General features: G+C 34.8%; 1 protein-coding gene across 2 annotated transcripts in view; it reads left to right on the plus strand.

Moving 5' to 3' along the window:
- Nucleotides 1-9075: 9075 nt before the first annotated feature.
- LOC120080502 (DNA topoisomerase, type IA, core) overlaps nucleotides 9076-15774 on the plus strand; it is a 42008-nt gene continuing 35309 nt past the window's right edge. The window contains exons 1-4 of one of the 2 annotated variants that reach the window (XM_039035177.2): nucleotides 9076-9301; nucleotides 9404-9460; nucleotides 10573-10676; nucleotides 12178-12271. In XM_039035177.2, the coding sequence (XP_038891105.1) occupies nucleotides 9278-9301; nucleotides 9404-9460; nucleotides 10573-10676; nucleotides 12178-12271 (279 nt within the window). In that variant the 5' untranslated portion in view covers nucleotides 9076-9277. The remainder of the gene's footprint in view (nucleotides 9302-9403; nucleotides 9461-10572; nucleotides 10677-12177; nucleotides 12272-15774) is intronic. The other variant, XM_039035186.2, reaches the window with a different exon arrangement.

Consider the following 15774-nt stretch of genomic DNA (forward strand, 5'->3'; position numbering starts at 1 on the left):
GAAGCAGGGATCAATCCAATTTTCAATTTTTTTCACAAAATACAAATTTTACAAAACCTAAACAGAAAATTATGCATTAATTCATAAATTTACAACAAGCGTTTAAAGAGGAAAAGGGAGAAGATTATATACCCTTGATGAATAAAAAACTTCACGAAATCCCCTTCTCCAAATTGATCACGATCAAGGAAAAACATAATGGCCACCACCACAAGATTGTTATCTATATTTTTATTTAGGTCGAGATTTCTTATAAGCTTTTATCTGTATGGGCTCTGAGTTTTAGGAGAGGGAGAGAGTTTGAGAGAGAGGGGGGAATCTTTTTAGAGAAAAATTACATAAGCTTTTTCACCCTGGTCTTTTTTCTCTGGGAAGATAAAGATGAAAAATTCAAAGAAAAAAAATCTTCTGCGTGAAAACCACCCACTTCCTTTCTCTACATGGGATCCAGAGAGAATTAAGGGGAGGGAAGTTATTTCCCTCCCTTTAAATTTAAATTTAAATTTAAAATTAAATTATATATATATATATATATATATATATGACTTGTAGTTTATTCGATATACAATATAACCTATACTTTTATTTCTCTCATATGTTTGTGGTATTTTATATAAATCACATTTATACTAAATTATATGAATCCAATCCATATAATTAATAATTGAATCATATTGAAATATTTATTTCCTCTCAAATAATCTTTATATTATAATGTATCAAATACATTATATTAATTATTTCACATATAATTAATTCCCTCAATTAATTTGAACAATTCAAATTAATTCAAAATTAATTCTCAATCCCTGTTAAGCTACAAATGAGATCTTATGAAACTGTAGATTGAAGCTTCAATAGTACTTAGATAATTAATTAAACTCTTTAATTAAATTACCCAACATCTATTAACTGTCTGTCACTCCACTAAAGACTGACAACTGTACTATTCGCACTATAGATATATTTCTGTGTCCATTGGATATAACCAATCAACGGTGCGATAACCCTTCACAAATTGCTCGTAAGTACAGTTGGGATCAAAATTACCGTTTTGCCCTTGTATTTACATCTAACTCCTTAAATACCACTGATCACTTTAATGAATAATAAGTCATAGTTCAACTATGACCAAAACCCCTTTGGGGCCAAGAGAGGGTACGACGCCACGTGGTTGAAGCCCTAGAATAAGCCCTTAAGGGAGCAATTTATCTACTTACTCATATGTGTAGAGAATGAGTGAATTCCGTCTTGTGTAGCTGTGTTCTTAGCTCCCTAATCAGACGAATCCCCAAATGGTAGGCTTATTGAGTCGGCGGTCTGACCACTCTCACCCATACAAATCAAATGACGACCTTCATAGAAAGGAGTTCACAACTCACTTGAGATTCAGGTCATGTCACTTATGGTCATTTTGGTAAAATATAAGTCTCTATTATACATGGCGTTATATAATAAGACTAGTTATTTCGTGATCCGGTCTTATACAAACTCCTTTGTCTAGAATACCCCCGCTCACACATCTCTACATGAATGATCAAGATCAGATCATTTGTAGCACTTTACAACAATTGTAATATCTACAAAGCAGGTCGTATTCGTAGTCTCACCAGGATAAGGTACCCAACCTTATCCATCTACTATAGACCATTTAGGTTATTACTTAAAAATGATCCATCTATCCGTCTCTACACACATGTCTAAGCTACAGAAGATAACCTTGGATGTTAGTTTATTGGTTTGTAGGTTAATGCTACTAAATTTCGAATAAAACATCTCATTTTTTATTAAATAAAATATTTGTACATTACAATTACAAGATACATGACCCATGAGATTTAAGGCATTAATCCCAACATGATCGACATAGATGGAGTTCTATCCATGTCTATCGTCGAATGTTGCATTCTCTTAAGTGATGCGATGAATGGTAGCCTTATGTTATGCTTTAAATCCTAAATGAGATGTGATAACTTGTAGAAATACAAGTTATCGTCTCTCAAAAATTAGAACAATTAGGGTCTTTAATGATAAAATCTCATCATTCTTAGGGAAAACGCATAGAATTACTCAAACACTATCAAACTCATACAAAAGAGTATTTATTACTGAAAAACTGCGGCACTAACGCATAATATTGCAGGATTTCAACAAGGATTCTAAGTGTCGCAAACAACGTCAACGCATAGGCATGCGTCGGAGGGGTTTCAACAAAAGAAAGATTCATTGATTCAGGCTGTTTGTGTCAAATCACCACTTACAAGCATGGGCATCTGCAGCTGGTGGCATCTGAAAAGTGTCTGAGTGTCAGGCGGCAGACTAGGATATGGAATTTAATGTTGCCCCATCATCAAGCTGATGAAGAACAACGCCTATAAATAGAAGAAATCCCATAAGATGAGATGATTTAGCTCAATTTGTATAATTATGAAATTTAGAGACTTAGAGTCGTGCTGCTGTGACAAGAAGAACACAAGAAGGAAGAGAACTACCCCCACTTTCTATCAAGGACTGGATAAGGCTTAGCTCGAGAGAGAATTTTCTTCCATTTCTTTTACAAGTTGGTTGTACACGAATTTAAATTGAGCCAAAGAAGACAAGAGATTGTACTCTGTGACTTGACTCCTTTCTTTTCATCTGAATTCTAATTCTGTTCATCTCATTTGATTGAGTATTGATCTTGTAAAGACAATCAGTTTCTTTATGAATTCACATATTTGATTTACTACACTTCGTCACTGTTCATTTCTTGCTTTGCATTAGATGCATCTATAACTTCATGCAAAATCCATTTCTAAATGCCTAAGTCAACTGAATCACTTGGTAAAAGCTACTTTAGCTTGAATTATTCGAGAGAATAAGCAAGCAAACATTAAGTTAGAAACGCTTGGTACATCTAGAGATAGACGCACTAGTGTTTTATTGCATTTTGTGACTAACGCATACACCCTAGAGATAGGGAATTGTATGACATTCACATTGAGAAGTGCTGAATAGAAAGTAAGCAGAAATCTAATGCATAAACATAGATAAACAAGTCATTTTCATCCGCATCACATTCTTGTACGTGTACATTTCACTTAGATCGGCGCATATCCCCTGCACTAAACACCATTTTCACACAACCTCCTGTTTTCTACTTGATCTTTTTGTATCTTCTTGCATGCACACAACAAACTTAGTGTAGATAACTCATTCCACATTCACTTAGGATACTTCTACATCAGTTACAATACAGGCTCTAAGTTAGCTTTAATCTAAATCCCTGAGTTCGACCCTGGACTTACCAAGAACCTGAGTTGGATTTATACTTGGATCTGATTCAGGAAAACTTGAACGCATAAAGAGGAGTGTCACGCGTCCCTTCATGCATCATTAACGTATCAACGCATCAATCACATTTGCAGTCATTTTTCCAATTACCTCTTATAATACACTCCTAAGCTTGCATCACGAATGCAACGAACAAGATGAATAATTTACTTTAAACGCAGTATTTTCCTATTTAGACCCAAGTATAAGTCTAAACAAAATAGTTTCGGTGAAATGATTATTTGATCTTAACATAGTGGGTTGTTTTCAATCATGTGATGAAAATGTTGTTTCCTAAACTAATGAATCACTTACAAGTACGGTGGATTGGATGATCGCGGGTGTGTGAATGGTGATGCATCGAATGATGGTGAATGTGTGATGACAATTACAATCAATATATGAAGCAGCGTGCGTTGAAAATGGAGAAAATATCAATAACTAGACAGGGTTTGAGAAAGGTCCATTAACATTTTCCTAAACAGTATACAAGTCATATGTTCATGCTATAAATTCATCAAGTAATGAACTTCACCTCTTAATGTTTTTAGCCACAATATCCTATCTCTAGGATGCATGCAATGAGTTTTGATTTCAGCAGGTTAACTTTATCTCTAAAGCTACTATTCTCGTTGTCTAACAAGTTCGACAATCACATACTCTCTCAAACAATTGATTATTTTCTACTTAGACCAATCTCTCGATTTAATCTCAGTAACTAAAAGATATGGAAGGATAGAATATGGAAGAAATTGTATTCATATTAAGAAAAAAGAGTTTTTCAATCTCTACAACTTAGTACAAAATGAAGATGCCAAGGAAAGTGTAATGAAAGGCAAGAAATAAAAATATCAAGCCGTATGTCACAATTTCTTGTTGTTGCTTTTGGCTATAATAGTGACTGCTTCAATGTAGTTGCAACAGTGGTGGTAGCCTTTCTTTTTTCTTTTCAGAAAAAGAAAACTGAGCTCTTAGTTAGAATTCTCCAAAGAAAAGCTTGAAGAAGTGGTGGCAATGGCGGGTTTTAAGTAGTGAATGAACAGAGCTTCGGTCAATTTCTTGGTAAAGCTGATCTCATATCATTTCATACTCAGAAAAATCTTCAATGGACTATTTATAGATGTAAAAAAGAAGGTTCTTTGTCTCTCTCTAATGATACACGACACCTTGCATTTAATTCCACACTTTGCTGCACCGACTACTCGCGTCACAGATTCATTGGCTTTGGTATGGATGTCTCAAATCAGTTACCAACTTGCATCTTGATGTGATGTACACCATGTAACCCCATAAACCTATTTTACTGATTAATTGTGTTTAAGTTTTTATGAATTCAAGTTAATGATATATATATAGTTGAATATTATGTAAATTATGTTATGATTGTGTACAATATTTAAAAGAGGAAAATTTTCTAAGTATTAGGAATAGGTGAGATAAGAAAACTAACACTTAGATGGAAATCAGAGGACTAGATGCGATAAAGGCATGTGATACTATGCAGTTAAGGGTCCAAGGGAGGAAAATGAGTTAAGTCTAACAAGAGGCATGCGTTGATGGTCATTTTTGTGGGTTTAACAAAGGCCAAGAAGGACAAAATGCGAGCAACTAAGTTTGCCTAAGTGAGCGTGTGCTAAGCCTTAAGTGATGTTAAGGAGATTAATAGGCTTGGTCCAAGGGCTATGCGATGGCAAGAAGCTCTGAGGCACGTGTAAAGGTTAATGAAGACGTTGATGAGCGGAAGGCCTAAGCACGAGCACCTAAGACATGTAAATGTATACGTGGGCTAGTAACGCGGTGACCGTAGGTGTGCGACGCTGTTTGAGTGTGCGTTGGATAGAAGGGAGACTTGCATGGACTCAAACCGATGAGTTGGTAAAAGACTTAAACACCTAGTTTTATCACTCAATTGGTGGGCTAAGTGGTCTGATTAGAGGCTATAAGTGAGCCTAGTGCGTCAGGTGTCATCTTAGGGATGTTATCTAATCATGTAACCCTTCATATCAAAGGAAGTTAGAAATGAGAAGCTTAGTTTGGGCATTTTACTTGTGCTAAAAAAGGAGAGTTATTGCCAACCTGAAGCTTGGGCAGTGAGGAAATTAATCTAGGGCTGCCGGAGGAAAATTCTTATGGAATTGAGCTGGAAGTTGAAGAATTCCTCAAGTGCTTGAGATTCTTAGGTTACTCGGATAGATTGTAAAAGTTGACAAATTTCAAGATGGAGAGGAATCAGATCCTGAAATTCAAGGTAAGTTAGCTAAGATGTCTGGGAATAAGTTCTTAGAAAGAAGTTTCATGAGATTAAGTCTGGAATTAAGTTATTCAAACTGGAAACTAAATCTGGAATTTTTTATTGGACGAACAAGCAGGTAGCTGCCACCCAATCATAAGCAAGCAGCTGACTGGCTGAGGCTAAGTGTGGGCGAGTGCACATATGCGATAAAGTAAGTAGGCACTGGTCGAAGTGTGCACACAAAGTGCACGAGAGACTGTGTACAACGGAAGAGGCGTGCTGAGGGTTACGACCACGAGCACCCATCGCATAGGTGAGGTAGGCGTATCTTAGTGCCATTGAGCACTCGTATGCGGATTGCTACCCACCTAGCTAATCGTAAGGTAAAATCAAGTTAAGGATGAAAATGCGCTGAGTACTTATGTGTCATGGATGCGTTGAGTAAAAAGCAATGAGATGATGCGTTGAACTAAATTTAGACTTAGTATATGTTAAGGTTGATAGTGAAGTTAAGCTTAAGAGGGAGTTAAAGGCTCTAACCAAAGACTCTCATTATTTATACAGGGCAAACACATATAGGGGAGGCCTACAACCCTTTAAGGAAGGAACTCAAAGACGGTGAGTGACTAGCTTTCAAATGTTTATTAAGTGTTTTACTGATGAACTTGCAACGCATAGTTAGTCTAGCTTGATTTCCTCAATGCATGATTTAAGTATTGGAAATTGATGTTGAACGCATGACCTATAGTTTAATGATAGATTTTATATATAACTTCCATGTGTTCCAATTAAGCTTTATGTTGTGTTTTAGCATGAGACTAAGCTTTTCAAGGATTTCTTACAGCATGTTGTGTATGCTATTTATGATAAAGATTCATGTAAAGTTAAAATGTTTTATGCTTTGTATGAAAAACCTACTCCTGGACATTGGTACCAAAGGCATGGTAAGGTACCCAGTTACATGGAGATCCTTGCTACCGAAGGGATTGATGTTGATGAGATCGAGAAAAATGACTCTCTCTTAACTAAGATTATTAGGAGCAAAAGCGCTCTCGCACGTGCTTAGGCAGAGGAGTGGAGTCACTTTGTAGGAAATGATGATGAGTTTCATTTCAGAGTTTTTATATGCCATATTTTCACTTTTCCAACTTTAATCTTAAACCTGTAAATGAAATTGTAAATGTTTTATGAAAATCACGTTTATGTTGTTCTTGTATGAAAAAATGTTTCCGAAAATAGTCACTCACTCAACATTTTAAGCTCATTCTTTTATATGTTTTCTCTCTCAGGCAGTGGTCAACATTTCGAAACCTAGAAGATTTGCTAGTCAGTCACTACTCAGGATCTTCCAAGAATTTTTTAAAGTTTAAGTGGCCCACTTTACTATGTTTAGACCCTAATTTTGTCTGTACATGTCATGGAAAAAATGGTAGAACTTGTGTCGAACTATTATTGTATTAAACTTAAGTCTTTAGAATCTATTAATGTATGTTGGTTTGGTAACTATTTAGCAGTATATGTGTGTGTGTGTGTGTAGTGGAAATGATGATGTGACTATGGTAGGTTGTTGAGATTATAAACTGCTAAACAGGTTTAACTGATGCTAAAGAGACAGGTACAAAATAACAGGTTGGACCGTAGTTTTCATAAGAGGGTTGATGACGGCTGTCTTCACATCCCTTCTTAGATTTAGAGGACAATCTGGGAGGGGGTGTGACACACTGCCTACGCGTCTGTCGTTTTCTCTATTCATGTTTCATCTCATCACATGGTTTTTTGTGTTACAAAATTGGGCACTGAGCTGATCTCTTCTATGCGTTCAAGGCTGCAACTTTTTCTTTCTTGGCCATTTTTTTTTACTTCATTTCATTTAAAGCTTGCATTCAATAATGACCAATCTTACAATTTCCAAGATTATGAGTTTTGTAAACACATGAATGCAAAGTATGATTATTTTCTATGAATTTCATATCAACTTAACAGATTTTTCTCTAAATTTTTCTAATTATTCTAAAGAAGGAGATAAAATAAATTGTATTTCTAAAAGTTATCACTGATCGAGAGAGAGTATTATCACTTAAAAACACAAACCAAAACAGAATTCAAGCACCATAGTACCTATTATATTCTATTATTGATAGATTGTGATAGACTTCTATCACTAACTATCAGCTAGACTTCTATCATAGTATGTCGCTGATAGATAGTGATAGAACTCTATCACGGTCTATCAATGTTAGATAGTGATAAAACTCTATCACTTCCTATCAGTGATAGAAACTTGAGTTGAAAGAAATAACAAACACACAGACAATCTGATTTTAATAACGTATTCATTTGAAAAGTGATCTTGGAGAACATTCTAATCAAAGATCGAAGAAGAAGAAGAGGTTGTACAATTCTGACCGATTGAACAAGAAGAATAATGCTGAAATTGGAAAAGAAGAAGAAAAAGAAGAATAATGAATATGTGGTTTTGGCAAAGATTATGTGAAGACGAAGCATAAGATGCGGTGAATGTGGTGAAGAAAAAGAAGCCGCGAAAAAGATGCAGTGAAGAAGAAGAAGTGGTGAAGAGGAAGAAGAAGGAGAAGAAGGTGTACCAGGTTGATCACGTTGTTGATGAACCAAATCTCAGAGACGATGAAGAAGATCCGATCAAGAACAAACGAACGATGAAGAATAAGAAGAAGAAATCACCGATCGAAGTTTAAATGAAGAAGGGTTGTTTAGGAATTTTCAAAAAATGTAAAACGTTATTCACATTTTCATATTTCTCACATTTTTTTTTTGCTATATGGGTAATTGGTTTCATTTTTTTTTAATACTATTTATAAGGATTTCCCAAAAATATACACTATATGTTTTTTTAATATTTAATTTTGAAAATTTATTCATATGAATTTTTCATATTTTTAATTGACACTTTTGGAGAATTAAAAAATATTATCAAACATGTTTCTATTTTTAGTTAAAAAGAATGGAAATTATCAAAAATAGAAAAATAAGGACAACTATTTACACGAAATAACAAAATTTAATCATTTTAGACTTTTATCAGTTTCCATCACTAATAAATACTGATAGACTTCTATCAACCTTTATCAATGAAGTTTCTATCACCGATAGAGATTGATAGAAGTCTATCAACGTCGACTCCTTAATTGATAGAATATGTATGTCAAACTATAAATTTTGGATCTGATGAATGAACATGTTTTTAAAATCTTAGTCAGACTTCTTAAAAGATAGGAGACAAAAATTAGTTTTTTAACCTTTTAAATTACAGCACATATGAATTAAAAAATAAAACAACCGTCCGTTTCGATCGTCGATCAAGTCAAACTATAGAACTGTAAAAACATAAGCTAATTTTAGCATAGTTTGTCTTGAAGAAATAAGATACTAATTATTGGATCTGATGTTGAACTAAAAAGCACATGAAATCCAAACTCAACGAATGGCCCAATTACTCTTCCAAAGCCCATTTCGCCCAGTTACCTATAAAAGGCCCAAACCATATCACCGTTGTTTTTCTTCCATTGCTTTTCTCTTCCTTCTCCATTGTTTTCCTGTTTATTTCCGGTTGAAGTCGAAGCTTTTGCTCAACGATTGTGAAGTTTTAGAGTTGTCGTTACTGATCAGCGATTTGGCAGAGTAAGAAGCAGAATCCCCAATTCACTCAGAAAGTCGCCGAATTCAGCCTTTTAGGCTCCGGCGACAACCCTCATCATGGTTGCTTCAACGGTTCTTATGGTGTGTATAAGCCTGTTACTTCTTTTTTGAACTTCATCCAATTAATTTTCCACCATTTTCCCGTCTCGGTTGTTTCTTTGTTGATTCTCATCGCTGTTTCAGGTGGCAGAGAAGCCTAGCATTGCGCTCTCAATTGCTTCTGCACTCTCTCATGGCCAAGTAAGTTGTAGAAACACTTTCTGATTCTCGTAGGATTTTAAGATTATAGGTTGGTGATCACAGTGGTATTTTTTAACCCATTTCTAAGGTTTTTTTCCCCCACTTGCCCGAATGACTTAGACAGTAGATTATACAGGTTTTAGAAGACGAACAATGGTTCTCAGTTGGAAGAGTTGATTAGCATTCATAGGATAGCTTGCAAAAGCCTCTCTTAAAATGTATATTTCGATGTATACTAGCATGCTTATATCATTTTGCATATTTTAGGATATGTAATTTGAACATTACTAAGTATATGATTTTAGCATGTGAATAGAAAATCTAGCATGGTGCTCCCACTGTGTGCACGTGTATACATTTTTTAGCAAGATTATTTAGCACATAATCTTGTGGGCTATACCATGTTTGTTATTTCCTTTTTCAATTTATCCTTAGAATTTTCTACTGGTATAAGAGAGTTTCTGTAGTCCAGGAATAATTTCATTTGGTGTTTGTAAAGAAGGCCTAAGCATGAAAAAAAAGTTTTATGAAAAGGCCTCAAGTTGAGAGACATCAAGCATTTCACAAATTGAAAGACAAGGGGAAATTCAAATGAGATAGCTTTGTAGAGATTTTTGAACGTTTCATGCGAACCACCGCCAGTATCCCTTTAAATGAGAACCGTGCTTGACTTAGTCACAATAACCTTATGGTAGAGAGAATCAACTTCCAGGAAGAACATCTCAAGTTACCAACACCCAAACCTCCAAGGTCTGTTGGTCTAGACATGACTTCAAGCTAGCTAAGTGAGAACCTCCAAGGCACTTGTAGTTTGTTTTAATTCGGAAAAGTTTGAGCTTTTATGTTGAGATTGTCCTCCTTTATTTATTAATTTATTAGTTTTTTTTTTTAAAATTATAATAATAATGATTATTATTATTTTTTTAAATTTCTATTTCTGGTCTTTAGAGAAATTGTGTATGTTTTGGTTCTTTGGGCTTTTTTCACGTCTCCAAGTTGGAGTTTTATACTTCTTCATCATGTTGATGAAAAGTATTGCTTCCTTATCAAGGGGAAAAAGAACAATTTAGGAAGTAATGTTGACATATAAGCTCAATATATTAATGTTACAGATGTCTACAAGAAAGGGTAGCACAGATGTACATGAATTCGATGGGAGATTTCTTGGGCATCATGCTCATTATAAAGTGACATCAGTGATCGGGCATGTTTTCAGGTGCCTTTTCATTTAATTATATCTCGTGTGTATGAATGTGATTTTGTTGCTTTAAAAATTATATCTATGCAAAGAACGTCAAGATTGAAGAACTTTTATTGATTTTGCAACAATAAAAAAGTCCAACTGTTAAAGGGGTCTATACGAGATTCACGTGCAATTAATGGAAATTAATGAACTAAGATCTGATAGTTGCAATTGCAAGTTCTGCTGTCCTTGGCCTAACCTACGGTGAAAAAATATTCCTTTGTTTCTTGTTTTGCATTTTATCTTTACTGACCTTTTCAACTTAGATATGTAGATTTGTGTGTAACGTATTTGTTTTTTTTTTTTTTTTCATTGTTCTTTCCTTTCCTTTTATAATTAGTTTCCTTGGTTTAGACTCCTCTTGTAATAGTATATTTACTCATTATTGGGTTCTTTGAGAAATGAGAAAATAATTTCTCCAAAAACAAGAAGATAGTTTTTAGCTTTCTAGCCCAATTGTGGATTTTTTTTCTCCCTTTTTTTCACTAAGACACATGCTTTAATATTGTTCTTGCAGTTTTTTTTTTATAGATAATATGCAAAAACTGGCCCAGACACTCACGATGTAAAAGAAAAAAATATCGTTCTTGCACTTGGAATTTTGGATTTATTTTTGTGAAGAGAAGAGAAACAAATTGTATTGATAAATGAAATAAAGGAGTAAAAACCCAAACGCCTAGGTGTATTACAAAAGTGCCTTCCAATTTGGATGTTGTGTGGTTGTTTATTAAGATATGATTGTCCGTTCTTGAGCCTAAGCTGCGCATGGTGTTTTTTGTTGATAAAAATGGGATTTTACGAAAAACAGTTGATAACAGAAGAATTCTTTATTTACATAATTAACTATAACAGGCAAGAAATAAAGGCTGAAAGACAGCTACATGGTGCCCTTGAGCCCAAGGGCTCCATGTATAGGTGTTTTTTGTTATAACAATGGGATTTTACGAACAACAGCTGATAACATAAGATTTTTTAATTACATCTTTACGATAACCAGCAAGAAATAATAAAGGCTGAAAGAGAGCACTTGCAATATACATGGCGCCCTTGAGCCCAACGCTGAGCATGATTTATTAGGCATGTATTTCCCTGCATTTGTATATTCCCTTTTCATGTCTCTCTGTATCTATCTGATTTTATATAACACGCTCCCTATTAATTCTTTATTTACTTGATTAATGATGAAGGCTTAAGTATTATTATTTCTCAAATTATCCAATTGTGGAATGAAAATTATCTGAGTGTTGTTCCAAGGTTGCTAATTAATATGGCTATAGTAAAAATTGGCAAACACTGGATTTTTGTGCCTATTAATTTCCAAGAATGCTCTTTGCTGAAATGATTAGTTTTTCTGATTCTGTCTGACAAAGCTTACTTGTGTGGTTGTTTTTGGTTGCTTCATGATGATGGACTAGTCCTTTACTCTCTGGCCATTGTTATAGTGCATTTCTCTGTTGTCTTTTCATGGGTGTAGTATAGATTTCCCAGCTGGATTTCAAGATTGGAAGAGCACTGATCCTTTGGATCTTTTTCAAGCTTCAGTGATTAAGACAGAATCAAACCCAAAGGTACGAGCGGTTACATTTTTCTGTTGGTTTGTATGAATACTCTCTCACATTGTAGGAAATTGGGGATGGTTGAAACATTAACTAGGAGAAACTTTTGTAATTATCCTATAGGAATTTTGTTACACAGTTGGAGCTCCTTGTAGAGGGCGCTATTTTGTGGACTTGGTTTTTTTTATGCCTGTATATTCTTTCATTAAAAAATAAAACCTAGGAGAAACAGTTTGCCTTGGTTAATTAACTAAATAGAATTTTTCTCAACTAAATTAAACTATTTCTATTGATTTGTCCGATATACTTCGTATTCTTGGTTTCCTTTTTATTTAACAGTCCATAAAATGCATGTGCTTCTCATGTATATGTGCCACTCATTTATCAATCCACTTTTCATGTCCTTTGTTTAGTTTTCATACATTCGCCTTTTCTTATGTTTTCCTTTCTTCTATTCTAGGTTTGTGTGAGAGATATATTTCGATATGGTGAGGAGCTTGTGAATTTCTTTTCATAAATCTTAACAATGATAATTAAGAAAATGATGGATCAATGTATCTTCAAGGAGGATACCCCATTGCCAAATACGGTCATTTTAGTGCCCTCTTTGCCTCAACCTTGAAATCTTAAGAAGATCACCTTTTTGTTCACTGCAAGAAAGCTGTAGCGTTTTACCAAAGCACAATACATAAAAATTTTATAATGAGGTCTTCCCAATTGTTTATTTATTTATTTTTATGAAAACAACAACTTTCGTTGAGAAAAAATGAAAAAAACATGAGCATACAAAAAGCCAAGCCCACAAAAAAGGAAACTCCCTCCACAAGAAGGGGCTCCAACTATGCAACAAAATGCCTATGGGATAATTACAAAAATCCTTCGAAATTGAAGTCCAAAGAGGAACATAAAAACGAACGAGGGACCAAATATCATAAGGATACCTATCCACACCCCTAGACACTCACCTATTCCATTCGCCCCACAAAACCCATAAGATTGGGCCCACCCCAGGACACCATAAAAACGGCCTTTCCTTCCAAAAGGCGGATTGAGGAGGAATTCCTCGATCATAGCATTGACGTCTTTGTTTTGAGCGACCATCAACCCAAATATCTAGAAGAAAGAATCCCAAATACAAATCGCATACTCACAGCGCCAGAGAATATGGTTCAAGTCTTCCTCTTCTTTCCGAGAAAGAATATAACAAAAAGGCCAACAAGCGAAGGCATCTTCCTCAGAATTGTTTATTATAGAAGATTATGCAAATGTTTTCCTATTATCAGATATAACAGCATTAAAGGAAGAAATTTGATTCGTGCTTTTGGGGATGGTTGGGCATTGGAAAGGTAGCTCTTCTTTTCAGATTTCAAAGATAGCTGAAGGTGAAGCCTTTGATGATTCTTTCAATTCAAATGTGCATAACAGTCTGTCCTTTGGTTTGGTTCGGTCAACTAGGAAAAAAGTAAGTAGTTGCACATGGGATGATGAAAAATCTGATTTTTAATAACCATACCAATATCAGTATTAGCAGTTTAGAGGAGGGAGGAATTTGGTTTAATGAATCAAGTTTCCTTGAAGAATCTTATGAAGGTGATATTAGAGTTCTTTTTGCATACAATTCTCCTTTACGAGAAGAATCTTGTGATGGATTTTCCCACCAAATCTAAAAAATGATGATCTAATGAGTTATTTTGAAAAGGAATTGTTCCAACTTAATCCTAAGCCTTAAGTTGGTATTCCTAGTTTACTTTGGTTGTCTGCAAAAGATTGGAGTGTTTATATTTGAGTCATTATTTCCAAGGGGGATTGGGATGCACTTATTCAGGAAATAATTTTTCCTTAAACACTCCAAGCCATTAACTCCATCTATTATAGTTTATAGTATGACTGTAGGAGATGATGAGATAAGGAAAAATTAAGAATTTGTGTGGTGTATTTATGGGAATTCTTTCTTGAAATAATCTTTTAACCTTAACTGGTAAAAAAAAATCAATAAATTGCCAAACTGAGCATAGCTCAACGACGATAATTAGCATCTACTCTTTCCTTTGAGGTCGGAGGTTCAAATCCTTATACACCCACCCACTTGTACTCCATAAAAAAAAAAAAAAAAGATGAACAAAATCAACCGACTACAACTGTTTTTGTTTTCAAAAGTTTATAAGTTTTTTGTAGTTTTTATTTTTAAAGGAAACATAACTTTTCATTGATATAATGAAAAAAGACTAATGCTCAAAATACAAGGAAACAAAATATTCAAAAGAAGATGTAGAACTTGCTAAAAACCATATGATAACCTTCCCAAAATTCATGAATAAACACAAAAGATAAATGCTTGGAGAGAGAGAGAGAGAGAGAGAGAGCCACATTTTTGATAAAATTTTTAAAAAATTGGACAGATGGAAGAGATTCAATTTGTCTCAAGGAGGAAGAATAACATTGAATAAGGCAGTGCTAACAAACCTCCCAATATATTATATGCCCTTATTTGCTATGCCTGTGAAAGTTATCGAGGCAATTGAGAGGATTATGAGGATTTTCTTTTGGGAAGGAGTTAATGGCAGTAACGTTAATCACTTGGTTAAATGGGATTCGGTTTCAAAGCATTTACAACATGGGGTTGGAGAAGAATTCAGCTTAGGCAATTTCAAAGCCAGGAATTTGTCTTTAGTGGGGTTGGAGATGCATGAATCAGGGGCGCTTTGGTGCAAAGTAGTGAAGAGTATACATGGAGGTGGTTCTCATAATTGGCACACTTCTGGCAAAGTTGGTAGGAGCCTTAGAAGTCCTTGGATTAATATTTCTCGAGCATGGTTGCAAGTTGAAAATCTTGCACTTTTCAAGCTTGATAGCGGCACAAAAATCTCTTTTTGGCATGACTTATGGCTGAATTCTTCTCCTTTGAGTTCATTGTTCCCAAATTTAGCTTGTATTGCGTCATATCCCAGTGGTTCAGTTTCTGACTATTGGGACTCGAATACTCAATCCTGGGCTAGAACTTTTAGAAGATTTTTGAAGGATGAAGAGGTGCTGGAATTTCAGAATTTTTTGGCTCCATTAGAAAGCCAAAAAGTGGTTGAAAAGCAGGATACAAGGTGCTGGAAGTTGGAAGCTTCAGGTATGTTTTCTGTTAAATCTTTGTTTAAGCACCTAACTGCTTCTTCCCCCATGGATTCAAAGCTGTACAAAAGCCTTGTGGAAATCAAACTGCCCTCGAAGAGTCAGCATAATTATTTGGGTGATAATTTATGGAGACCTTAATTGTTCTATGTGTCTTCAAAGAAAGCTTCCAAATCAGTCGTTAATGCCTTCAACATGCCCCTTGTGTTTGGACAATATGGAAGATTGTCAGCACTTTTTGAATGTAGCTTCTTGATAAATTTGTGGAGGAAATTGTTTGATTGGTTTAATCTACAATGGGTGTGTTCGGTTTTTAAGGAGAATGTTTTTCAGCTCTTAATGGGGCTTAAGTTAATAGCTTTACCTCAACTCTTATGGGTGAGTTTTGAGGTAAA

This window comes from Benincasa hispida, chromosome 1 (genome assembly GCF_027475165.1).
Source record: "Benincasa hispida cultivar pf3 chromosome 1, pf3_genome.v1.1, whole genome shotgun sequence".
Lineage (NCBI taxonomy): Eukaryota > Viridiplantae > Streptophyta > Magnoliopsida > Cucurbitales > Cucurbitaceae > Benincasa > Benincasa hispida.